This window comes from Diplotaxodon limnothrissa, linkage group LG9, assembly GCF_057381915.1.
Source record: "Diplotaxodon limnothrissa isolate DT_005_m linkage group LG9, D_limnothrissa_male_GT1.1, whole genome shotgun sequence".
Lineage (NCBI taxonomy): Eukaryota > Metazoa > Chordata > Actinopteri > Cichliformes > Cichlidae > Diplotaxodon > Diplotaxodon limnothrissa.
The window spans coordinates 33,417,199-33,444,045 of record NC_140604.1 but is presented as its reverse complement, the minus strand read 5'-3'; the positions used below and the strand labels follow the sequence as shown (position 1 = coordinate 33,444,045).

Sequence of the window (26,847 nt, the reverse complement as noted above, 5' to 3'; positions counted from 1 at the left end):
GTTTTTCTGTCCAATATAATACAGCACTTGATTGATCTCTATTACTATTGTTATTTATTTTATTTTACTTTAAGTTATTACAAATTGAACAGAAAGAAAGACTCTGAGAGAATCTGTTGAATCAGCTGTTAAAAGAAGAAAGAAAACAAACAATAGAACAGAATACAGAGATCAAAGCAACGACCTAGATACGTGTAAGTAACAGTAACTACTGAATACTGAATGCTATTGAGCAGCACACAAGACCGACAGCGCACGATATGCTTCAAGGTAGAAGCTGAGGAAGATATAGTTTGTCTGTGATCATCCGTGTGCGTGAACGCGCCTGAGTTCAAAAGGTTTCTCCATGTAACGATCTGCTGGAGGCTGTGGGGAGCCATAGCCCCGCCCCCCAGAGCATGAAGCGCTAAAAGTGCTTCTTGATAGTCGTCTCGTCTCTCAGATGTTGTCCATCTGCTGAGGATAGTTTTAGGACCGCTCTAAGCCTCTAAGTCTAAGTTAACCCCAGAGCCCCGCTTCTACACCTGCAGCAGCCAGGTTGTAGGCACTGGGGTAAACTGCACTACGGGGGATCCCAGAACCTCTCAATCGCTCCACACCCCGACAAAGTGGGTCTGATAACCACTACACTGTGAAACTGTGCCAACTTTAACTTTAGCATTTTATGCATCCATGAAACCAGGAGGCGGCCGACGTTTGCTCCTCAGTGGAACATCTGCTCCACGTGTCTGAAGTGTTTATGCACATTTTTGTTAGAAAGCCCGCTTTCACTGGGCTAGTAAAAGGTCTTTTACTTGGGAATTAATTTAAAACAAGATAAATAAATCGTTTGATGATCAATTATTCATTTATTAAATAATTTCAAGCAGGATACCATAAAAATGTGACGATTGAAGACACCAGCCTCTACCCTGATAGTGACTTTTTTAATACACAGACATGTCTTTGTCCAGAATATAGTGATATAAAACATTAAACTTTCATTAATCACTTACAAAGTCTACGCATTATTGTTTTTTCCTTTTACACACACGGGTTATGTTTAGCTACTGGATAGATTTGTTGCTGACGTCACGTTCTAAAAAAACTAAATAGACAAATTTTATATATTAAATGTTCAAAATCCTTCATCAAATAGCTTCAAATGTACACTCTCCAGCGGCATGTAAAATATACACAAAGTTACAAAACCCCCCCGTCTCCTGCTACAGTCGGAGGGCCCAAAACTGGTGAGACTTCTCATGGACTCTGGTGTCGTCATGCTCCCGCACTCCTCTCCAGCTCCCATCTGCTAAGGCCACGCCTAGATTTATAATCTCATGAATTATAAATTCCCACAAATCTCTTTTTGTGACTTTGCTCTGTCATCCTTGGTGTCAGCTTTTGACTTCCGCCGACTTCTCTCGTTTCCTCGCGTCTTTATTGCCTTTTTTCCCTCTTCCTTTTTAAACGCTTTCTCTTTTTCTCACGTTGTTTCTCTTTTTCTTTGTCTCTCATTGGTTTTTCAGTGCGTTGATGTGAGCGCAGATCTTCAGAGCAGGTCCCAGTTTTATGTTCATGCTGGTCATCAGATGGTCCTCGGTGAGCAGCAGCAGAGCCTGGCCGTCGATCTCCTGCACCCGGAAAGCCTCCGCTACGTCACTGCAGCCTGAAACAGCAACGCGGAGAGTTTAAAAACACTGACGGTGTCTGACTGAGCAAATGATTCTGTTCAGTCACACAGAAAGTAGCCATGGCCCTGACTTTAGTCATGTATAACGATCTAAACTCTTGACTTTTAATAAAAACACCTCCAAACTCCTGCAAAGTTTAGTCTGTGGGGATTGACTCTGTTTTGGAGCCTCGAGTGGACATTAGAGGAACTGCAGTTTTCCCCTTTCACTGTTGCTGCTGTCCTTCTGTCACAAGTCACTGCTCTGCTGTTTTTATATTAAGATCTTTTGGTGTTTTCATTCATCAGTATTTTGGTGTACAATATTCTTATCATCCTCTTGATGAAGCACACCCCTGATGCACTCATGTCGTCCACAGCTTCCTTGTTTATTGTCCATGCTACGCGAGGATAGCTGTAACAACGACATCTAGGACTAGGATTAGGTATTACATGGTACTGATGGTACTTGACTGTGTTCAAATCCTTTAAAGACACACTGCACACTGTGCTGAGATATGCTAATTTTGGCTAATATCACTTTGTTTGTGCAGAAAAGCTATTTAATGCATTCAAACGTGTCAACTTTGGGATTATTTTGTAGATTTAACTAAAGAAGTGGGAACACGTGATGTGTTTGTATGACTTTTTGTGGCTAATAAAAAAATAAAGACACCATTTCAAAGTAGATTTTGGTGGCTTTCCTGTGAACACATTTTTTTAAAGGTTCATAAACTCGACAATTAAATGATTGGTTGGTGGTTTTTAGGCCACATGATGAAATAATGTGATGCAGGTTCTGATTCTGAGTCTGACGGTGTGTGGTTGGAAGTATTCTTCACATTACTTCACTCAGCAGTTAATTTCAGCATTTTGCGAAACCTTTAATGGGACTTGGGGGATACGAAGAAGCTGTGAGCGCGCCTCCGTCGCCTGCTGACAATTAAGACACGGAGTGTGGCGTAAATCAAACCGACGGTTCTGAGTTAAAGGTCCCGGGAGAAGCTCTACGTGTGGGGCATCGGCTCATGTTTACCTGGCAGCGTGTGGATGAAGGCGGTGACTTCCTCCACGCTCCACTGCGAGGGGGCTGGCTTAAACGTGGTGGTAGGCGTGGAAGTGGTCACGGCCGGCGCCGACGCCCTCCTCGCTCTCCGAGCCGCCCGACGCTCCATCCTAGCCGTCATGGCGACAGCGGGATCTTCCTCTCCTCCGTCATCGTCTTCCTCCTCCCTGCCTCCACCTCCCACCATATCGTCTTCATCTTCGTCCTCTTCTGCCGCCGCCGCTTTTTCTTTTCCATCTTTCTCCCGCTGACCGGCGCTCCACAGATCACGAGGCTGAAAGGAAACAAAGCGTGTAAGAAATGTAAAAGCCAGGAAACGTCCTGCCTGATATCAGCAGTTCAGGGGCTGCTGGGGTGATAGTGTGGGGCCCTGCAGCACCAGCGCAGCATCATTTAAACCCCACACTCCACCTCAATCATCTCAAACTGGTTACTTGTATATGACTCCACAGTCACCAGCTCTCACTCCAGCAGAGAACACGTGGGATGTGGTGGAGCGATAAATATGTAGAAACTGTGTGATGCTATCATGTCGACATGGACGAACACCTCAGAGGAATCTGTGAGTTATGAGAAAGTTCTCGACTCAAACGCAGTTCCAACTCAGTACAAGGAAGGTGTCACTGAATAAAGTGGCTGCTGGCTGCATAGAACTTAAAACTGAGCGTCTGTTTTCTGTCTGTCGGTGGAGCTTCCTGATTTCTGGGCTCTCTGCTGCCCTCTAAAGGCCGTCGGCTGTCACTGAACCACAGATGAACCACAGATTGCTTCAAATGGCTCATTTCATAAGACCAAGTCTAAAATCCACTGCACACGACTAACTGAGCTAATGTAGTTTTACACTACTAAGTATTTTTAATTCATGTGTTTGTTTCAGTTTAGTTTCAGTGTTTTTTAGTTTTTCTGGGACGAAATTTAAAAAGTTTACAAAAGATATGAAGCTACAAACGCAGAGTGGCGTTTTTGTAGGAACGTAACCCATCAAATAAACATCACAAAGATCAATAAAAGCATAAAAATGTGTTTAATATTTGGAAAATCAGCCTCCTGTAATACAGCCGGTGCATGTGTACGGTCACATTCGGCTCGTGGAGGACTTCAGGAGCTCTAACTTCATTTTCAGAGTGTGGCTCTTTAAAACATCTCAGCACTTCTCTGTTTGCTGTTTTTAAGCTGTTGGCGAGTTCAGCGTCCCTACCAGCCGCAGCAGCAGGGGTTTCCCAGGGACTGACTCCGCCCGGTTGAGGGCAGGACGAGGCTTCTCTGACCGGCTTCCTGCGCTGAGAGCTCGCAGACGCTTCGTCAGTCGAACGTTAAACCTGAGGGGGGAGGAGGAAGGGGAGAAGCACAGAGACACGTGGTGATGTTTCCTCGTTCTGCTGCTTTCATTCACACTCGTATCTGCATCTGACACCTGCGCGCCTCCACGCAGGCCACACACACCACATCCTGTCACGCTGCTGCTGCGACAGCAGCACCCCTACGCTGTGTAAAGGTCCCGTGACATCACAGCTGCCCTCTTTAGCGCTTAAGCCAATGAAGCGAGGCCTTACCCGCGTGCACAGGAAGTGGAGCAGAAGCGTTTGGAGCGCATGAAGTTGTGTGCGTGGCCCCTCTTCCCGCAGAACTGGCAGTGCAGCACCGTTCGGTCTCTGTGGCCCGACCCTGTGAGAGGGACACAGTGGAGGTGAAGCTGAGAAACACAGAGTCTAACATGGTTCCCACTGCTAGTTTAGAAGACTAACAGCTCCCACATTTACCACATCAGCAGCAGAGTGACAGACGTGAGCAGAGCAGGATTCGGGCATGTGTGGGGTAAACGTCAGGTTTACCGCCGAGTTTTCAGGGTATTAAAAGTGGTTGACTTCTTAGACGTCTCACACACACTTTCACTGCACAGTCCCAGGGCTGCTCTCAGCTTGTATTTAGTGTTTAGCCTGTTCATGTGTTGAATGAGCCCCAGTGCTGCAGGTGCAGAACATGACGGGACAGGTTTACAGTGGTGGGCAGAGGCTGTGCCACAATGCAGGAACTGCGGTTTGGTTCACTGTTAGAGCCTGCGGACCAATCGCTGCGTCAAGACAAGAAATAGAAGATCTCTCACCGTTTTTAGAGAACATGCAAAGACTTTGTCCTTGTTTGGTGTGCAGCCACGAGAAACCCTTTTTATATATTTTCTTTAAGCCTAATTGATTTTCCTTTAACATTAAACTTACTAATCTTATATAAAAACTGCAAGAATTATGTTTTTATTCTTGATTCAATCAGGTCCGTTTTAAGCTCTGCTCTCATTTAAAGTCTCACAGCTGCAGGGAAAATGCGTCACCTGCTTCTGTTTTGAGTTTTCTGGGATGAATCTTTGTTGTTGATTTGGTGACAGTATGACGTGGGTGCGGCTGGTCTATTCTGCAGCTCTTACCAACAGTACTTTCATGCATCGAGACTTCAGAGCAGATAAACGAGCAGATGTGAAGTTTAAAAGTTAAACTGCTCCTTACTGCTCCCAGGGTCGTCCGTGTCTCCTCCTTCCTCTTCGTCCGAGTCTGTGGAGTGCTCAGTTTGTTTTATCGTTTCCGTTACAGGCAGCGCCGCTTTCCCATTGGTCCCATTCACTTCCTGCGGTTTGGGCACCTGCACTGGAACCAGCAGGGATGAGCGGTTCACCTGGACCACAGAAATAAGGTGAGTATAAATGCACCGCCTGTGGCTGAAAAGGTAATCGCAGTAAGGAGGGAATCCGTTTACATCCACCCAGAACTTATTCTACGTTCATACACGAGAAAGGCTTTGAGTTTTTTCCCCTTTTAGTAACAAAATTGTAATATTTGCCGTCTCTAAGAAAGGGAAACCCAAGAAAAGGTGATAAACTGTAAAACCCAGATTGAACTGTCAGCTGAGCCACAATTTATTTAGGAAATGCTTAAATAAGCCTGAGGAGATTAAACACCAACTTATTTCACACTAAAAGCATCAAAACCTAAAATTCTAACTTCATTTTTTCTGCCTTTGTGATGTAAAACAAACGTCTCCTTACAGGAAACGGTTGGAGCCCCTCCTGGATGACAAATCCCTCCACCAGGTGGGTGAGAACCTGCCGTCCCTCAGGCCACGGCCTTGGCTCCCAGGGGCTGCTCAGTGATTGGCTGAAGCTCTCTGACTCGCCCTCCAATTGTCCGAGAGGCTCTGCCTCAGTTTCCGTGGGGGGCTGCTGCTCGCCACCTGCTTTGTCCACCTTCGCTGGCTCATGCTGCGGTAGGCTGAGGTCAGTCGGGAGGGCGGTGTGCGCCGGGAGGAGAGGAGGAGGGTTTTCTGCCGAAGGAGTGGTGATAGGTGAGGAGGGGGGAGACTGAGAGGAGAGGCTGGACAGCGCTGTGAGGAGCAGAGAAAGAAAAAAGAGTTGACTGAAAATTAAAAGGAACATGTTTTGAAAAAAGTATTGATTGCATGAAGTTACAGCCGAAAACAAAGCAGGACACTAAAGTTCACCAGTGAGCAGCAGGTAGCAGCGAGCCTTTACTGCACCACTGTTACTCCTGCAGACGTCCCGTGAAGACAGTTTGCTCAACAGCTCAATTGCTTTGTAGCCTGAAGCATCAGAAGCTGCTGCTGGCTGCACACTGTGCACGACCATGTGTGCTTCTCCAGGACGAGCGGAGCAATAACAACTAATCATGTGGACCCTTTAAGGGAGCACAGCTCGGACAGATGAAGCTGTGGAAAACGCTTTAATGCAAAGCCTCGTGTAAACACACAGATATGAGCACTAAGTGTTGCTGCGTCTGAGCTGTTCACGGTACCTGACTGATTGTCGGACTGGGTCGACATGTTCTCACAGAAGTCCTCCTGGCTGACGGGCTGAAGGTCTTTCTGAGGCTCTGGCAGCCTCTGACTCTGGGCAGAGGCTTCGGGGGCTGGAGCTGGCTCTGGTACCGGGACTGGTGCTGGAGTTTGGACTGGAAGTGGAGTTGAAATGAGACCCGTGATGGGTTTTGAGTCCACAGTGGAGTCTTTAACAGGATCAGGCTCCGGGATAGGGTCCGTGTTGTGGTACTGATGGGGAAGCTGTGCCGTCTGGTTCTCAGACTGGTCCATTGGAGTCTCTCCTTCCTCTTCCTCCTCCATCTTCTTGTCCTTGCCTTCCTCTCTCCTCTCTCTCTCACTTTGGCCTTCTTCTGTCACTTCCATTTGATCTTCCTCTCGGCTAACTTCCTGCACCTCCTGGTTGATTTGCTCCTCACTGGGCTCCTCCTCCTTCACCTTCTCTCTTTGGTCATCTTTCTCCACTCTCAGGTCTTTAGCAATGCTTTCCTCATCTTTGACTTCCTGTCTCACAGCTGCAGCTCTCTTTCTCTGCTCTTCAGCCTCCTTTACCTCCACCTTCTGGGTCAGATTTTGCGGCTGGGGCTCAGCTTGACTCTGCGGAGAGGCTGGACTCAGAAGGGATGGAGGTGAGGGCAGAGGAGAGGTGGTTTTTGGCAACGAGGGGTTTAAAGGAGGAGGAGGAGGAGGAGGAAGGACGTCTTCAGTGCTCAAAGTCCTCTTTGATTGGGCGGAAACCTCAGGCGACTCTGCCGCTGGAGGCGGCGGCTGCACCGAAGCATGCGTGTACGTTCCCGGCTGTGGCTGGCGACCCGAAGAGAGGGCGATGATCTGAAGCTGCTTCGCTGCAGACAACGAGCGCTCAAAATGCGGCACAGCTGACAGAGCGCTGGAGACAGATACCGGGCTGTGAGTTAACGGACAGCTCTTCAGTCCCGCCAGCGGCCGGCTGATGGAAGACGCCTGGCTGGAGGGAGCAGCAGCGATTGGTTGGAGGGCCGAGGTCTGTCGAGGTGACGCCGCTCTGTGACCGTTAGGAGAGTGAAGTCTGGGTCTCAGAGGGACGGCTCGAACCGGAGAATAGAGAGCTGTGGGAGGAAAGCATGAAGAGGAAACCATTAAACTATGAGGGATGGATATGACTAATAATGATCTGATAAATGACAGACTGCCACTCGTGCATGTTGTTTAATTCTCATGTGCTTCACTGTAATCTGCTGATGCACAGCAGGCTGCAGGATTCAGGGTGTTGGCTGAAAAACTTTCTCACATTAAGATTTAAACATTTCCTTTCAGTGGCTCCAAAAACTCTGAATTATTTAGATGATCAAATGCAAATTTTATTATGTTTTTGTTTTCTAATTTTCATCTCTCAAGGCTGCAAAATATATCAAGACCCATGATTCAATTTACTTTGTTCTGCAGCACAGTGCAGTTTTCTTCCAGTGATTTATGAGTTCAGCTGCAGACAATGACGGCAAACATGCTGAAAACTGACTTGTTGTGTTCTGTGAGGGTAAACCGAAGCTCTGACGTCTCCGGGTAATAGAGAGGAATTATTTGGTTCATAAGTCACTGAAATGAAACGGTACACAGGACCACAGCAGTGCAGCTAAAGACGGCTCTGAACAGCTAAAAGCAGTAAGTTTGTCCTTTCTTGTTTTAAAAGTAACCAAAATTAAAATAGTGAAAAAAGAAAAATATCTATTTAAAAAATGTAATTCTTTAAAAACTGAAGACAAAAAATGATTGAAAGTATAAAACGCTCATTTTGAAACAATTTTTTTTAGTTTACTCACTGCTTGTAGAAAAGAAAACTAAACATGCAATCTCACACCACCAGACTGTGGCTTGCTGCCAGAACAGCTGCAGAGAGATGCAGACGGCTTTAAACTGCAGGCTTTTATTTTGAAAGGTTCAGAGTGTTGATAACATCCAATATGTAATTTGAGGCTTTTATTTTGTGTCTTTTATCCTTTCTTCACCTCAAACCCGTTGCAGCAGATGGCTGCCCGGTCCTGAGGTTTCTTCCTGTTAAGAGGGGTTTCCTTCCCACCAAGTGCTCGCCTACAGGGATTTGTCTCATTGCTCAGGCTTCTCTGTATTATTGTAGGGTCTCTACCTTACAATATAAAGGGCCTTGAAGCAACTGTTATCATTTTGAAAGCATACTGGTCTTCCACTGATGGCTTTTATTTTGAAACTCTGAACCACACCTCCCTCCAGTCCCCCCGGTTAGTCACTGTCAGGGTGAGAGCTGGATCCACCAATAAACTCAAACAGGATCAAATATAAATAAAACATCAGCTGACTGAAAGTGCAGAATTATAATAATTTATGATAATATATTAGTCACTATGTAAGACCCTCACATGGAGGAGCGTACTCATCCGGCCTCATCACACCCTTCAGGGACCTACTTGGAGGCGGCACGGCGAGGTGTCGGCTGGGCGTGGTTGGACACTCCGTTGCTGTGATGCTGGACTGAGGTCGCGGCTTGAGAATCGGGAAGAGGGGGACTTGAGGTCGAGAGAGGGGAGGCGGGGCCGTGGCGTTGGGCTTGAGGCGTAGGGAAGGAGGGATGGCGAGAGTCCCGGGGGGAGGAGGCCTCAAGGTGAGACTCTGGAGCTGGAAGGGACACAAAGATGTTCAGTTAGATCCCACGAAGGCGTTGGCTATCCAGTCACAGCTTAGCAACTGTTACCAGCGAGGGCGGGTATGTTACAGGCAGCAGGAAAAAAGCTCTCTGAAGCAGATTTAGTCTTAAACGTCGGACATTTTCTGATTGTTCGTAAGGTGAAAATAAGAAATACAAAAACAGAAAAACAAGATCACATTTCCTATTGATGTGGGTCTGAGGACCAACTGTGGAGAGATCGTCCACTGATCCTGATCCCAGTCACAGCCGTCTGTTACAGTCAACGTATGAGAGGAGTGTGTTTCACCCAGAAGGAATTATGGGTAGTAGTTGAGCCTGGCTATCTCTCATATACCAGACTTTGTTGAGCTGGCACGCATCCCACACGCTGACATAACCCTTTCATTTCTCCAGCGAACGATCAGAAAACAGATCAAACATCCAGGTCTCAGAGCCGGGACACGCATGCGCACGGCTGCTCAAAGAAACCAGATTCTGCTTTTAGATCGCAGCACTGGGACGGGGTGTAAAAGGGACTCAGGGCAGTTTTTACCACAGCTTGAATGTGTTCTTCACGTGTGCGTCTTTTGTAGTTACGGAGACTAAACATGCTAAAAATGCCAAATTTGCATTTCATTAAATGACTGAAAGTTACTGAAAAAAGCAGCTCGCTCGCTGTGCTTGCTGAGCTTCGCGTGTTTCAGACGACTGTGTAAAGAAGTCAGCTTTTTGCATTTACCGTCTAAGGTCAGTTCAAAAGATGCATTCACGTGCATATAAAGACATTTGCTCGGCTGCTCACCTGAGCCGAGGCGGGGTTAGAGGAAGGAGGAGAAGTGGAAACAGAGGAGGAGGAAGAGGAGGAGCACGGCTGGGGCGGCCGCATAGCAGATGTAAGAATTAGCTGCAGGAGAAAAAGGAGGAAACAGGTGAAGGAGGAGATGAACAGAGGAGAGCAGGACAAGCACAGATGTTTGTGTGAGACATAACTGAAGCATCTTCTTGGCCTTTGCTTCCTTTTAATGACCTGATAAAACACCCATAAACATAAAGGTTACTTTTTCAAACGGATCAACATCAGATTTGAACCCTCACACAAGAAAACTGTGAATTTTGCTGGGGACTATTTTCTGCGGTGGATTAATACAACTGCGAGGCAGATGCTTCATATTCAGTGTTTTTCAATGTTAAACAGACTTTTTTACAACACATTTAAGTGTTTAAATCCAGGTGGCAGATCTAGATGATGGAAATGATTTGTGAGATTAACCACGGTTTAATATTTCACCGTTAAAAGAACTTTTATGAACAGATAAATAACCTTTAGTCTAAAATAGGTTTCTGTGCAAATAATCAAATGATGTCAATAATGACAATTTGATGGTTTTCACAGATGTGTAGTTTTGAGCTCATCAGTCACAATCAAGCCGCTTTGCTCTTTCTATACATGAACACTCATAATATCTGGGGACCGTTCTTTATTGAGAAACAGAGTTTACTTTGTTTCTGTCGCTCAGGCTCAGTCTGACTCTTCTTTAGCTGAGCACCACCGTCTGCCATCAGAGACATGATCAGAGCAGACACAAAGATTCAGTATGTGGAACACTGATGATGCAAATAAGACATGAAATCATTAAAGCTGTGAATTCATTTATCTTGTTGTTGACTTATCTCTACCATGGCGGCTGCACAGCACTCTTGTTCTTAGTAACTGCAGTTGCAGCAGTGCTCAGCTCAAGGATGAAAACAGATATATTTGTATATTTCTGACCTGCAAATGTCAGTGACAATGAAACACAAACATATGCATTGCTCAACTTAGTGATGGGAGTCAGGTACTAGCTACATGCATGCAGCTATACACAGTCAGCCAATCACAGGGCAGCGTCTCTATGCATGTAGGCATGTAGACACGGTCGAGACGACGGGATGAAGTTAAAGCTGAGCATGTGGAACAAAAGGTGATTTAAGTGACTCTGAATGTGGCGAGGTTGTTGGTGCCAGACGGGACGGTCGGAATATTTCAGGATCTGCTGGGATTTTCCCACCGAAAAAGAAAATATCCAGTGAGCAGCAGTTCTCTGGGCGAAACGTGCCTCGCTGAGGTCAGACGTCGGAGGAGAAAAGCTTCAAGAGATCAGTAACTCAAATAAGCACTGTGTGGTGAGGCGTGGTCTGCGATGCTGCTGCAGGTGAGATGGACGCACCTGCGCTGATCTGCAATCACACCTGTGCTGTTGTCATTAGTGGTTGTTGGTGGTGATGTGTACGGCTGGCAGCTGTTACAGCAACCGTGTGAATATTGTAAGAAGGATGAAAACAGATATATTTGTATATTTCTGACCTGCAAATGTCAGTGACAATGAAACACAAACATATGCATATGCATGCTGCAAAGCATGAAGATGCACCCGGGCCTGCTGTGGGTTTGTTACACACTGGTTACAGCCGTAGCAGAAGAGCATCTCTGAGCTAACAGCTAGTCCAACCTCAAACCACACGAGTGTCCTTTCTGTCAGCTACGAGAAGCCTGAGGCTACAGTCCACACAGGCTCCCCAAGACTGGACAACAGAAGCCTGGAAACATGTTTCCTGGTCTGATGAGTCGCGACTTCTGCAACATTAAGACTTCAGTGTCACCATTTGGCCTAAACAACATGAAGCTTCGTGTCAACTGTTCATACTGCTGGTGGTGAAACAGCTTGGGCCTCTTAGGCTGTGGTGTTTAAATGATGCTACCTATTGTTGCTGAACATGTCCATCCTCTTATCGCTACACTGTATCCATCTTCCAAAGGTCACTTTCAGCAGGACAACAGGGCTCAACCTCGTACTGGCAACGTGTACCTCATGAAGTGGCCTCTGAGTGTATAATGTGTACTCTCTGCTGTAAATCAAAGATTTGGGGAAAATGTGGTGCTTCAAGATTGTTTTAAACTAAAACTTCAAACACATAATCTTCTCCCAAACAGGTAGTATGTACATCATCAGTTACCATGGTGATTTAGAGAGGTAAAGCACCTCTGTAACACTTAAAAGTCTGACTTTAAGCTCAACACGGCTGCCTTAACCTGGTAACGTTGCTTCATAGTCTGTGTTTTCAGACTGTTTCAGATCACGTCTCACAGGGTTTTTGGTGCAGTGCATTTCATATCATTTACATCATGTTTGTGTTTGTTTAGTATTCGGAGAAATTTCTGCTTTGAAAGCTTTGAAACGTCTGTTTTCAGATTTGTTTGCAGCTTTAAACTCTGAGCTTTTCCTGCAAACTGGCTCATTTTAATACTCGTCATCCTTTCTGCAGCTGCACACTCTGTCTTGTTCACTGTGAGCAGCAGAACAGAATGCATGTGGAAATATATGAAAGTGTGTGTGTGTGTGTGTGTGTGTGTGTGTGTGTGTGTGTGTGTGTGTGTTTACCATCTGAGCTCTAAGCAACACTTGGTCTTGGCCTGTCCCTTTGAGACCTTTTCCTAGGAGCAATGTCTGCTGGGACACCTTGGGATGCCTGACAGGGGAGGGGTTCTGATTGGTTCGCACAAGACCAGGTGTGCCCACAGGAGTCTGTGATACCTGGAACAGAGGCAGGAGAGGGGGGAAGGGAAGCAATTAAGGCAGTGCTTCAGAGCAGGGATGACTTTTTGTGATATTTCCTCGAACAGCAAAGCAGTCACGAGTGTGTTTGGGTGGAAACCAAAAGAGTAAACAATGAAAATGTCGAATTTTTAATGCTTCTTTTCTACAAAAAAGAAAAACACTAAATGAATACTTTAACAATGGACAGCTTCATCCAAGCAGATTAAACTCTCTCCACCAGGCAGCTCACATCTGTTTATAGTTCTTTAATCTCATCTATCAGGTTTAATTTAAAGATTTGAAAAACTGGTTTGTAAAATTTGTTGTCAGAAACTGTTTGGCATGTTTTTAGGCAAAGGAGTGGATTTTAAATCTGAAGTTCAGACTTGAATTAAAGGGGTTTAATAAAAGTATTCCCTCAAATATTCAGGAATTACAGCCATTTCAATGCACAGTCGCCCATTTTCAGAGGCTCAGAATTCATTAGACAACTGTTTAATATGTTTTCACGGCCACCAAATGCAAGTGTTTCATTTGCATTTGTTTGCTTTTTCAGAGGAACTCTCAACACGAGGTCCGAATAAATGTCAGTGCGAGACAAACAGGCCATCACTCGACTGAAAGTCCAAATAAAACAAATGAACCCATCAGGCAGAAAGAAAAAATCAACATTGTGGTGCATCGGCCAGCTCAGCAACACTACGAGACTTTAAAGACCACAGAACGCTCTCAGGGAGGATCATCGTCACAGGGTTTACACCAACAGGGTGCAAACCACTGGTTACACTCAAGAACAGGAGCCAGACTTTACCAGAAAACGCGCACGGCTGGCAGTGGAAGCAGGTCACGAGTGTTTACTGATGATGCGATTGCTGATAGAAGCAGCGGGATGAGCCGCGAAGTGTACGGGGCTGTAGCCTCTGCTCAGATTCAGACAAACGCTGCAGGGCTGATCGGACAGAGCATCGGAGTGCAGACGGACAATGAGCCGGACCACAAAAGCGACCCAGTGCAGAGAAACGTGATCGTCTTCAACGGCCACGTCGGGCACCTGATCTCAACCCGACACAGCAGCTTTTCAGTTACTAAAGGAAGAAAGAATTAAGAATTAAGCGGAAAGTCTGAACTTCAATCACAATCGGTCGATTGTTTCATTTAAAATCGCAGCGGTGGCCATCGGGTATCAGTAACTGTCCTTTTCTGTTGCTGACATCCAGCTAATGACAAGTTCTGAGAACAGCTTCAGAAAAGCCGGGATTGAAGTTTCTGATTTCGTGCTCATCTCAAGCTCGTGTCTTTAAAGCTCTAACGTGAGGAACCGCAGACTGTGCAGCTTTTTGTATCTGGCAGCAACGCCTGCATACAGAGCGTGAACGCCAGCGTCTCTGTGGCTCGCTCACAGTTCAGCCTGTTTACTCACTGAATTAACAGAGAGCGAGACCCGAGTGTAAGGATGTGAAACGCACTCAGATGAAAGCAAACAAAGAGGAAACTGTAACCCCAAACAGTCAAACACTGACCCAGATGGAGCCTGACAGGTGAAAGGTCCGAGGCTTCGTCTCACGAGCTGTCTGTCATTCTTACATTTAGATTATTCACACCTGATCTTTCTTTTTAAATCCGTTTGTTCAGGTCAGCTGTCGCTTTCAACAGTTGTTCCAACATTTAATGAAACTCAGCTTAAAAGATTCTCACACACCACGTGTCACAGAAATATGAATAAAATACAGATTCGGTCATTTAAGCAGGTTGACTGTCATGTGCTGTACCTGCATTTTTATTTACTGTAGCTTCACTTTATGGATGAAGCTTGCTAACAAAGCTAGCACTAGCTATCAACTTTGTGCACCTTTGCACCAAATCCAAAGAGTGAAAACTGTGATTTGAGTCTTGGCTGTGCGTTCTGTAAAGATGGCAGTACAAGTAAACATCACGAGTGCAGGAAGGCTAGATAAAACTTTGAGCTCAAGCTGTTTTATTTACATCCGTACTCTGCGTCAGGCTCGTCTTCTGAGATTAAATTACTGCGTCTTTTTTAGACGAAGCTAAAAATGATTTGGTCCTAATGTTATCAGCCTGTTGAATGACTGCTGTCAGTCTTATGAATACAGCCAGTAGGTGGCCTCCTCCTTATGTAACCCAGAGACTGTGCATAAAAGAGGCATCACAGGTTTTCTTTTCGAAGCCTCAAAGTTAACGTTTTAGCCACTGTCATGGTGGGATTCTTGGATGTGGTCATGAGAGGGTGGAGACGTGCGTCCTTATTCTGTATGGGTGCAATGTATGAACACAGAAAGAGCAAAGATCCAATACAGACAAACTGGACAAACTCCAGCAAAGTGTTTCTAAATGAAAGACGTGTTCCTGTTTCTCTATGTGGGGGTCAGTGTGTGACCTTTACCTGTCTGCCAGGTGGACTGGCTGGCGTGTGAAACGGTGTGATTGGCGTTGAGGTTGCAGAGAGGACCCTAGCGCTCCCGTTGGTCAGGCTGGTGGAGATCTTGGCAGACATGGTGGTGTTGTTGTGCGTTGCAGAAGAAGTTGGAGAGGATGAGAGGAGTGGTGAAGGAGCGGTCGCTACGACAGGAGAGGAGGAGGACGAAGGGGGAGGGAGAAGGGAGGGGGAAGGGGGGGTTTGCACGGAGGAAGACATTTTGGAAGAATGGTTGTGTCGGGAGTATGTGCGGAGGGTGGGGGCAGGGGTGGAGGTAAGTTTAGGGGGAGTCGGGACGAGGACGTGAGGAGACGGAGCGCCTGCCGTTGCTGCTGCCGCCTTTGGTCCATGGTTTGTGGTGATGGAGGGAGCGGGAGTGAGAGGCGGGGGAGGGGAGGAGGTGGTGGGTGTCAGCGAGGGTGCGGGGGAGTCCAGGAGCATGGGGTTGGGGGTAAGCCGAGGAGGCGTGGGGGTCGGAGGGGTGGCGGAGGACTCAGCGGCGGTCGGAGGGCTCGTTCCATTGGTGGCCTCGCCGTGATCTGATTGGCTCTGCCGAACCAGCTCCCTGTCCATCCTTCAACACTGAAGCACGCTGAGGAGCACAGACACACAGACAGACACACAGACACACACACAGACACACAGACACACAGACAGACGCACAGACAGACACACAGACGCACAGACACACAGACAGACACACAGACAGACAGACGCACAGACACACACACAGACGCACAGACAGACACACACACAGACACACAGACACACAGACACACAGACAGACAGACACACAGACACACAGACAGACACACAGACAGACAGACACACAGACAGACAGACACACAGACACACAGACAGACACACAGACAGACGCACAGACAGACACACAGACGCACAGACACACAGACAGACACACAGACAGACAGACGCACAGACACACACACAGACGCACAGACAGACACACACACAGACACACACACAGACACACACACAGACACACAGACAGACACACAGACACACAGACAGACACACACACAGACACACAGACACACAGACACACAGACAGACAGACACACACACAGACACACAGACGCACAGACAGACACACACACAGACACACAGACAGACACACACACAGACACACAGACAGACACACACACAGACACACAGACACACAGACACACAGACAGACACACAGACAGACAGACGCACAGACACACACACAGACGCACAGACAGACACACACACAGACACACAGACAGACACACACACAGACACACAGACAGACACACAGACACACAGACAGACACACACACAGACACACAGACACACACACAGACGCACAGACGCACAGAGTTAATTTGCATACTTTGCATTTCAAGTTCCAGAGAAAACAAACTCACTGCAACATTTGTTCTCAGAATTAACACAAGACATGGAAATAAGTCCTAACGTTCCTCGTGAGGATTCATGATCAGCGGGGGAAGCCTCGGCGCCACCACAGACGAGCTGGAGGCCAAATCTAACAGTTAAGAGCCCAAAACCAACAATCGGCACAAACACGACCTCATGTTAACCTGTTCTGTACAAAGCTAGCAGCGAGACACTCCAGAGTGATGCTGAAGCAGCGTCACAGCTTGATTTTCAAGTAACAAAAGCTGGAACGGGCTCGTGCATTTCTAACCACATTTGTTCCAGCACAACGTCTTGATGCACGCTCAGTCATCCAGGTAAGCAAATCCACAAAAGTCCCAACTGTTTGGGATTCCTGCACAACATTAAAAAGCCTCTGGTTTCAGTCACGTTTCAGGATACAAGTTTTCATCTGCCTCACTTTTTCTCCTTTCTTCTCTACCTGATCCCATCCCCGGTGTCCTCCTCTGTCACACCAACCCTTTTTCTCCTGCCTGGCAGCTCCATCTTCAACCCTTTTGTTCAACATGTCCAGTCTTCCCTCTCTGCACGCGTCCAAACCATCTCAGCCTCGCCTCTAACTTTGAGCTGTCCCTCTGGTGGGTTTGTCCATCTTCAGCCTCCTGTTACATCACAGCAGGTCTCACTACTGTCTTGTAAACCTTCCTTTTCACTCTTGCTGCTTTCACACATCACCCCTGACACTCGTCTGCCTTCACTACCTCATTCGTATTGATTTGCATTGACATATTCTGGTCTTAAAGGATGAAAAACTGCTTTTTGAGGGTGGAACAGTTGGTGGAATAAATCTGGACCTGACTACAGTTCAAGTCCAACACGACTGTTTTGATGTTTAAAATGTGTTTTTGATTTAAAACACAGACATGTCTCTTGTTCCTGGGTAGGAAGTGTTCTTCTTGCCTGGGAGGCAGAAGGAGAGTCATTAATATCTATTTGCAAAAACTTTGCTTTTGTGACCCATAATTTAATTTGTAATTACATTTACAAATGTCACTGTCATCGTAACAAAGACAAAGTCTGCCTGAGAGACACTCTTTAACCCAATGGTCCTTTTGCAATCAGGCTTTAAAAGTTAATGCAAAATCTTGCAAAGGGTTATGATTAAAAGCCACCTGGTTATGTTTAAGCAATAAAAACACTCAGTTTGAGTGGACAAACAAATTTGCTGGTTTGTCTCCAGGAAAACAAAAAAACTGATTTTCAATCCCTGAGGTCTGGCTGTCCAGAAGTAGAGTCTATCAGCTTCATTCTTATATTTAAATAGGTTAGTGAAAGAAAGATGGTCCGCGTGTTCTCCTGATTAACACAGAGATTCGAGCAGACAGGTACACGTCAATGTACTTCTGATATTTTGTTAAGCAGCACATGCAAATGTGATGCTGCTGCTTAAAGCTGTAATTAGTAGCGTAATAAATGACTTTTAAAGCAGTGTAAATACACCGATCAGCATGACATCAGGTGAGGTGAATAACGCTGACTCTCCATCATTGTACATCAGGGAGAAAGTGAACATTTTGTCCTCTAAGTTGGTGTGTGAAGCAGGAAAAACAGACAAGCATGAAGATGTGAGCGAGTTTGACAAAAGGCCAAACTGTGACGCCTTCTTCTCTGAAGCTGCAGGTCCTGTGGGGTGTTCCCGGTCTGCAGGGTCAGTCAAAAAGTGGACCAAGGAAGGAACAGCAGGGAACCAGCGGCACGGTCATGAGCAGCCAAGGCTCATTGATGCACGGGTGAAGGCTTGCCTGTGTGGTCTGATCCAACAGAGAGCCAATGTAGCTCAAAGTTCATGCAGGATCACACAGCATCACAGTTCGGTGCAGTCCAGTCAGGGCGCCCATGCTGACCTCTGTCCACCTCCAAAACCACCGACAACAGACAGGTGAGCATCAGGACTGGACCACGAAGAAACAGAAGAAGGTGTTCTGGTCTGAGGAGCCACGTTTCTTTTACATCACATGATGGCCGGATGAGTGTGTTGCTTATCTGGGGAACACCTGCCGCCAGGATGCACTATGGGAAGGAGGCAACGTTCTGCCCAAACATCGACACGTACCATCCTCCTAAGCACTGATGCAGAACATGTACACGCTTTCATGGAAATGGTATTCCCTGATGGCTGTGGCCTCTTTCAGCAGGAAAATGAGCCTGGCCACAGAGAAAGTGGTTCAGGGATGGTGTGAGGAGCACAGCAGTGAGTTTCTAAGGCCCCGAACAGAGGGTTTAGAGGATGCTGATCCACAGCACACATTCAGGAGTCTAGAGGAGTGCGTGCCTTTACGGGTCAGGGTTGTGTTGGCAGCAAAAGGGGGACCAACACAATATTAGGACGGAATGCCTGAAATCTGAGTGTTAAGTAATGCATTACTTTGTAACAAAGTAATGCATTACTTTGTTACAAAGTAATGCATTACTATGTTACAAAGTAAAGAGAGTTTGAGTTCTGAGCGTAACACTGAAACAACTGGGGAAGTAAAAACACAGAAAACAACTGCAGAAAATTATTAAAATAAGTGTTTAAAAAGCACTTTGAGTAAATAAAGCCCAGGTTAAAGCATCAAATATACACAAGCACTCAAAACTGTCTTTACAAATCTAGGCTGCTGACATTTTCTGAGTATACATATTATAACATTTGCTAAACAAAGGTTGTATAAAGTCCACTTAACTCTTTTTTTCTGCTTTGATATATTAAGTTCATGTGACTTTGTTCATGTTGACACTATTTCATCTTTTTAGGCCAGTTTTTAAAGTAAAGGCGACTCTGATTCACCTTTTTTGAATTTTTGGATGGAGTTAAAGTTCGCCCCTGAGGACCTGCTCACGCCTCGCCCTTTAAAGCTGAAACACGACACCCTTAGTGTCAACTTCAGCCGTGTGTTTTGGATTTGAGCCACTGCAGCAGTTAATCTGAACCGTCGCTGCAAAACGAAAACAGAAAAGCGTCTCCTGATCTCCATACTGCAATCTGTAATTATTGGAATATCTGACCGCAGACTGCATCAGTGTCCTTAAAACACCGTTACCTGATTCATTTCTGTCACTTTTAAGCCAAAACTTCCAAATATCTTCTGGCTTGAACAACTCAAGTATGAAAATTTACTTCTTTTCTTTCTTATTTTTGACTTTTCTGACATTACATAGAAAAAACCCACCTGAGCAAACCGTCTACATGTTAATCAGCAATGAAAGCAACCATGCTGCAGCTCACGTATCTGCAACTGATGCATCAGACCCAGGATCCGTGAAGTTTTCACACCCGAAAAGAAAACAGGAACAAGAAAAACAATGACCTTTCCACCAAGAAGATAAACAAAGTTGGTTTATCCTGTCGACGCTCAAACGTCCCTACACGTCTTCAGAATAAGCAGACAAAAATGACCGGTTTGTTTTGTAAAGCCGGCCTCCTTCCATCATAAACAAAGAGCAGAGAAACGTCCTCCCACCAGCCGAGCCCTGATCCTCCACATGTCAGTGCAGTGAGCGAAACTTTATATTATTCAGAGACATGCAAATGTTACAAAACTGGAGTTTGCATATATTGAAATGATTTAAATGTAATTTTAGATGATGACCTTGCCCAGTTTGCTTAAAGCCTTGCTTAAATGCTCCTGTATGGAGTAGTTACAGGGCACAGGTGGGACACGTGCCCCTCCACAGTTATTTAGAGCACAATTATCTCGTTTCAATGACAACATGAAAGGAGCAGAGGGAGGTGTATAACCACAAAGGAGCCGTGAGGGAAAAGGAGGAGGAGGACATCTGATATCACAACATTTACTCTGGTGATTTTAGTGACTTTGGTCTGAGTGTTTCAGAAGCTGCTCATCTGCTGGGATTTACGCACACGGCCGTCTGTAAGGTTTACAGAGGAAGACAGAAAAATCCAGCGAACACAAGACTGTTGGGTGAAAACGGCTTGTTTGTGTCAGAGGAGAATGAAGAGAGTAACTCAAATCATCACAACTAAGTTATGCAGAAGAGCAGGTGTGAACGCACAGCATGCCGAACCTTCAGCAGCAGAAGACCACACCTGTCAGGCAAGAACAGGAAATGTGGACCAAAATCTTTGAGGGATGTTTCCAGCAACTTGTTGAATCTGGGTCACAAAGAGTCAGTTCAGCTGGTCTGAGCAAAGTGTACCTAATGATGTGGCTTATAGGTGTATATATCTATGGTTCCTGCTGAGAGCTGTTACCTTCCAGAGTGTACAGAGATCAAAATGAATGAATTCATCATCGATGTGAATATGTGACGCATTTCAGCTTCAAGTGAGGAGCAGCTGCATATTTAGACGAGTTTCCCATCATTTGTCTACTTCCACAACTTTTCACAGTTTTTACAGGAACTGGCATGTTGGTGTGGCAAGGAGAATGGGAAGTAGGGTGGAAATATATTTGTCAGTTTAGTTTTTGAACATTTTTGACTTCTTGCAATTTTCCTCTTTTACACACGTCTTGCAGTGAAGCCTGGCTAACAGAGCTATTGTAGAAAGATTTACTGCAGCTGAGAGACTTGAGACAAAAACCGAAGCATTGATTCAGCAGGGATTATTTTAAATGACAGAAGTTGTTAATTTTTCAGCAGAATGTTGCATTGTTATTGTGCCGGATTTTTGAGTTTTGTTGCTGCTGTAAACTTCCCCAGAAAACGACTGAATCTCAAAGGTTCCCGCAGGAGGATCCACCTGGCTTCGTTTATAGTCACATTACAGTAATTTGTAGTAACAAAAAAGGTGCTTTGGGTGCTCAGTTAGAGTAGATAAGTGCTAAAGAAAGCCACACCTGTGATAGCGGTTATAGTCAGGTAACAAACATGTCATATCTTACATAAATATGTACTTTTACCCACAGCAGGTCTCAAAATCCCAGAGCCACGTTTTCCGACCTTGGTGTCTGTCACCGACTTTTAAAGCCAATCTTTCACATTTCCTATAAATGTGCTATAAAGTGGGCCACATATATGTTACAGAGCAGAGCACATGTTATGATCACACTTTAGCTGTGACTTTGTTAGCTTTGTTTTACTCAGTTCAATTTTTTTAAATTAGTCTTTTTATTTCTTTGTTTTTGTTTGCTGCTGGGATTTTTCCCCTTAAATAAAACACTCGAGTGTGCAGTAACACTGCTAAATTGACATTGTTGTTGTTGAATGCCCTCTCGGTTTCTAGTAGGTAACTTTTCATGCAGCAAGAGTGCAAACACTCTGCAGGTTTTTCTTACTTCCTTTACTGTCCGAAGTGTGGCCTGAAAAACCACAGAGGTCCCGGTGTGGTTCCAGGAGGTCCCCCAGCTTTCTATTAGTGTAACAAGAATGATAGTTTTATATTCACATTGTGCTATTTTGCAGCTCTCTGGCTGGGAGCCCTTATTGTACCCGTGATGTTATTTCTAGTGTTCAGCGCAGTAACTGTTAATAGTGCACAATTTAATCTTAAACCCAGCTTTAACAGTTTTACTTGTTTTGTATTATTTCACACAGTAACGACTGTCCCCCAGCCTCCAGCAGCCACGTTTTGGGTTGTTGTTGTTTTTTACAGTTTTTAATCTTGTAACACTGAATTGTTTTTTCTCTGTAAGCCAGAGAAGCAGAGACACAGAGGGCTACAAGACATACGGGTGAACATGGAAGTGAACTGTGAGCTGGCAGCTGAGCAGAACGCAAACACCTCATTAGATGACAAGAACTGAAGCTTGATTAATGTAAAGATGAGATTCTACCAGAAAAACAAAATTAGAAAAGAAATAATTTCCCAACTAAAAGACGACTAATGCACCTCTTTATTTTTATACTTGCAGCACACAGCTGTGGTCAGATGTTCACAGTAATGAATTTCATGGTCATTTTAGGTGTTTGATGATTCTTTGAGCTGTTTTTGGTGGAACAGCATACGTCTCTAAGAATTGGGGGAATAAGTTTGAATTTATTTCAGATTTTCTCTCATCTAAGGGGCTTAAATATATAATTAAATGTCTATTAGCTAGTTTTACTTTAACCAGGTGCTTTGGGTAAGCATCAGCAAGCGTCTGGCATCATTCCTGCTGCTCAAAATGACCACGACATTAACGTCCATAATGAGTGTCTTTCAATCTCAGAATAATCCTTCTTTGTCTCACTGTGGCCTTGCTGTGGTCCCTCAGCCACCGCCTGTCTGAAATAAGTAGTTTTAGAAAAAACAAAACATTTTAGCTCCTCCTTAAAGGGTTAAGGCTTTCTTCTGATTGGCTGTCCGTTGTCAGCGCGGGGCAGGAGGGACTGCTCTGTCTGAGATGTCTATATTAGAAATATCCTGTCTCTATTACATCATAAATATCTATTGTAGCCATAAAAATGGTAAAAACAGAGTGCTTCGAGTAGCTCGAAGCCCGAGCTTTTGGCTCACAGGGAACATACACTGACTTGGCCGTATTCAATCTGCACATCCACCTCTGGAACAGCAGACATGTGAGAGGAAACAATGAGGAGGTCGGGTCGCCTATAAGGGTTTGAATACTCCTTTAAGCGCAGCAGCTGAGTTCTCTGGCAGACACAGAGTCCAGCAGCAGTTTTTTTCTCTTCCTGCATTTAGCTGATGATTAAAATTCAGTCATTTTAAAAGCATCCTCCCTTCACTTTCATATTAATATTCACTTAAAGATGCACACTGTTGTATTTATATTGATCACAGCTAGCTATAACATGACCAAGTTCCACCCTTACTACTTCCTGACTGACTGTTGGCTGTGAGGCCCACAAACTTACTGAAAAGATTCCCGGCGTACATGGAAACATCTCTAATTCAAAGCAAGTCAAAGACTCTGGGACATTAAGTCAGCTACTGGAAACAGTTATAAAATGAACTTATAAGAACAATATAAATCAACACATGCAGGAACAATAACATTTACTGCCAATAACAATGCAAAAGTGTCACATGGCTCTGTGCTTTCGTTTTGCTGTCCAGATGTGGCAACCACAGGGGCCCCAGTGTGGTTCCATGAGGCCCCTTTTTTCTTCTAGTGCAACAAATCCTGTGAAAACTGATCATGTTGAATGAAAATCTAACCGTTATTGATTTATTTACCATCACTTTTCACACAAAAAAGTCTGATTTGTGTAACTAACACGCCCGACCTAACAGAGGAATAAAACATTGCTTTCACCAACAACTTTGTGCCACCTTTGCAAATACACAACTCCATAACTAACAGGTTTGTCTACGTTTTTATTTCTTTATTTTGTTTTGCTGTTCAAAGTGTGTAAGTGTGTAGGAATCCCACAGCACATCTACTAAACTACGTAAGACTTTCTGTCAGATTTCTAAATAATTTCCTCTTGAGGTTTTCATTTCATCGAGTCATCAATGAGTTACGATGGACACTTTACATGGTTCGCCTTGTTATTGAGTCGTTATCCAAAAAAGTGGCAGGAAGAACCACATGAGCCCCAGGGTGGGTCCAGGAGGTTCCCCTGTAAGATGTTTATTTTCTAGCATCTGTACTCAATATAAACACAATATTATTATTATGGAATATATGAATTGAAAATCTGTTTTTTGTTGTCTGACCAACAGTACAGAACTCAAAGATTAATATCCAGACAATCAACTAAACCACCACCTTCAGCTGAAACCAACAAATTTCAGTGTGTTTGAAGAAGGATTTAAATGACTGATGTGATTAAGCTAAACTGACCAGCCAACAAGATTAAAAACCCTGTGCTGTCCAAAATGTGGCCCGCTGAACCACAGGAGCCCCAGGATAAGTCCAGGAGGTCTCCCTGCAAAATATATTTCCTCGTAGATCACAATCTGCACTCTTGTGCACTCTATCGTTTGGACAAGGGAAAGATATCATAAGATATGTAGATAATTTCTTCAGTCTATCACTTTGTCTATCTTCAGTCTGCTTCAGCCTCAAAAATCCATCAAGAACTCCCAGAACTTGGTTTAAAGTCTGTAAACTCCATGTTTTATTATATGAATCATCCAGAGCTCAGTTTAACAGCAGAATGAAAACATAAAAACAACTTCTTTTATCAACTCAAACCGACAAATTTCTGCTTAAAAATGACACGAATAACTCTGATATTACCCTGAAAGCGATTAGTCTCCATTTAGAACCAACGCGTGTAGTTTATCTGTGTGCACTGTATACAGTATACACGAGGAGCCTCTGCTCATTGTTTGAAGTTCAGAAATGTGGAGATCAGGGCGCAATAAGGGCCAAGATCTTCTGGGAAGTCGCTTTTCTGGTTAAAATGGGAGCTGAGCGTGCGGCCAGAAGTAAGCTAAATTCACGCAAAACCACCACGCAGGCAGGTGCTCGTCCACGCACAGCGGGCAGATGCTGACATCTGGCCCGCAGCCTGTTAACTGAACGTGTCCGCCTCAGACGATGGTGGTGATAGCAATGAGCCACAGTGCACAGTGACAGTTAGGCCAGAGATCATACATGTGACTATAAAAAAGAAAAAAGAAAGATGGAGACAGGCCTTCACAGGGGAGAAATCTCACGATAATAACATTTTGAAAAATTGTCATGTCCACGTTGCGCGTAAAGCGCTTCGCTCGCCTACCTGCTGAAATGCTCGACGTCCTGCAGGTTATTCCCGCTGCCGTCCATCCGAAAGTGGGCGCATGTTTGGAAAGTCCGTTGCTGTGTTATCTGATGAGCGGCTCTGGGCTTTTTCAGCAGGGTCGACAGGCTCAAATGGGCGTGTGTGAAGCTTCACTTCCTCGTCTGACAGCGCAGGGGCTGCTGAGAAGTGCGCGTCACCCTTCCCCAGACAATAATTTCCCCGACCTCACCTCTATGATTATCCGCCCTCTGCGCCCACCGAGAGCCCAAAACGCAAAGTTGCAGTGCAAGACGGGCCCGTTTATGATGTGCAGGGGCTTGTGTGTGTCTGTGTGTGTGTCGCACTTTGTTTAGGATTTCATCACATCCTGGGCTTTCCTCCGCCGTAGATCCGGCCTTCGCAGCGGTTATGGAGTCCGTCGTCCTCCGCTGTGCCACCACCGTCTCACCTCCCGGGTCTGCGGTGGGAATCAGCCCGGCTCGGGGGCACCGTGTAGCGGCTGCGAGGGGCCTGGTTAGTCCGCTGCTGGAGAAATGCAATGGAAGTGCAGTCGTTGCAGGGCGGCAGATGCGAGACAGCACCACTCAGAGCTCAGGAGGACCGCAAAGACGCCGATATACAGCCGTGCATGCACGCTGCACACTGTAACACAGTTTGTACCAGCGCAACAGCTCGATGTGTTACTGTGAGAGCAACACTGGGAGCAAAGACGCGGTCAGAGACGTCATTGAGGGGCACGAGGTGCTGAAAATGCTGTGAATCCAACATTTCGCATTAGAAAAACTGCAGAACAGGTAAAGACGCATAAACTCTGGTACATCTGCTCATGCAGTCCGAGCGATGTCGCTGATTTAATCCAGAATGTTGGCAACTGTTCGATATTGGCTCATTCTCCATCAAATCACCCAAACTTGAGAAAGGTTCCCATCCGACCACCTCAGGATCCGCCGATATTTTCCTTTTTACGTTACCTTCAGTATTTTTATGAAGCCATGTAAAAATACTGACGGTACAGTCCTAATATTTGCCTTCATATTATAAATATTTTCAGAGTTCATAGATTTGGGCTGAAATTTGGTGATTTTTAACTATTTTCCCTTCTGTGGTGTTCAGGATGTTTCAGCCTGAAGTGTAAAAACTGACCCTGTGACCCTCTGTGATCATGCAAGGATTTCAGAACCTGAACTTGTTTGATCCATGTGATATGTCCAAAACTTGCATAAGGAACAGGCGTGCCTCCCAGTCGTAAGCTATCCCACAAACTGTGACTACAGTCAAGCCAACACTGTTTTGCAAACTTTGCTGCCTCAGTTGTTATGTTTATATATTTCTGTCCTCTGACTGTGACAAGCAGGAGCTTTGTCAGTATGAAAGTTACATTAAAGACATAAAGAGTGTGCGAGTTAGCTGATGTCACAGCAACTTCCAGTTTTAGCAACGTTACTTCAAAAGGAACTCATGCAGCCCTAAAATGGCCTCGCATGCAAAGAAATTCCTTCTGTGAATTTTCCACTTGAGAGAAACTGAATCATCACAAGCTTCACGAGAGCCGTCCAGCTGCTGCGAAGGCTTCAGCACGACGGAGCGCCGCCTCCTCCAGAGTGAGGCCGAGTCATCGTTCCAGAAGTGAGCAGGCATGAGTGCGTCTGCAGGCACAGTGAGGCATCAAGG

General features: G+C 45.4%; 1 protein-coding gene across 1 annotated transcript; it reads right to left on the bottom strand.

Moving 5' to 3' along the window:
• Positions 1-879: 879 nt before the first annotated feature.
• On the bottom strand, positions 880-25,755 carry phc3b (polyhomeotic homolog 3b). The gene is made up of 12 exons (XM_085363082.1): positions 25,174-25,755; positions 15,151-15,775; positions 12,594-12,746; positions 9,977-10,078; positions 8,909-9,164; positions 6,515-7,624; positions 5,752-6,086; positions 5,216-5,381; positions 4,271-4,382; positions 3,916-4,036; positions 2,688-2,991; positions 880-1,648 (listed from the first exon to the last, which is right to left on the bottom strand). Exons 2-12 carry the CDS (start codon positions 15,754-15,756, stop codon positions 1,494-1,496), a joined length of 3,420 nt encoding a protein of 1,139 aa, XP_085219208.1. The 5' UTR covers positions 15,757-15,775; positions 25,174-25,755; the 3' UTR covers positions 880-1,493.
• Between the last annotated feature and the right edge of the window lie 1,092 nt (positions 25,756-26,847).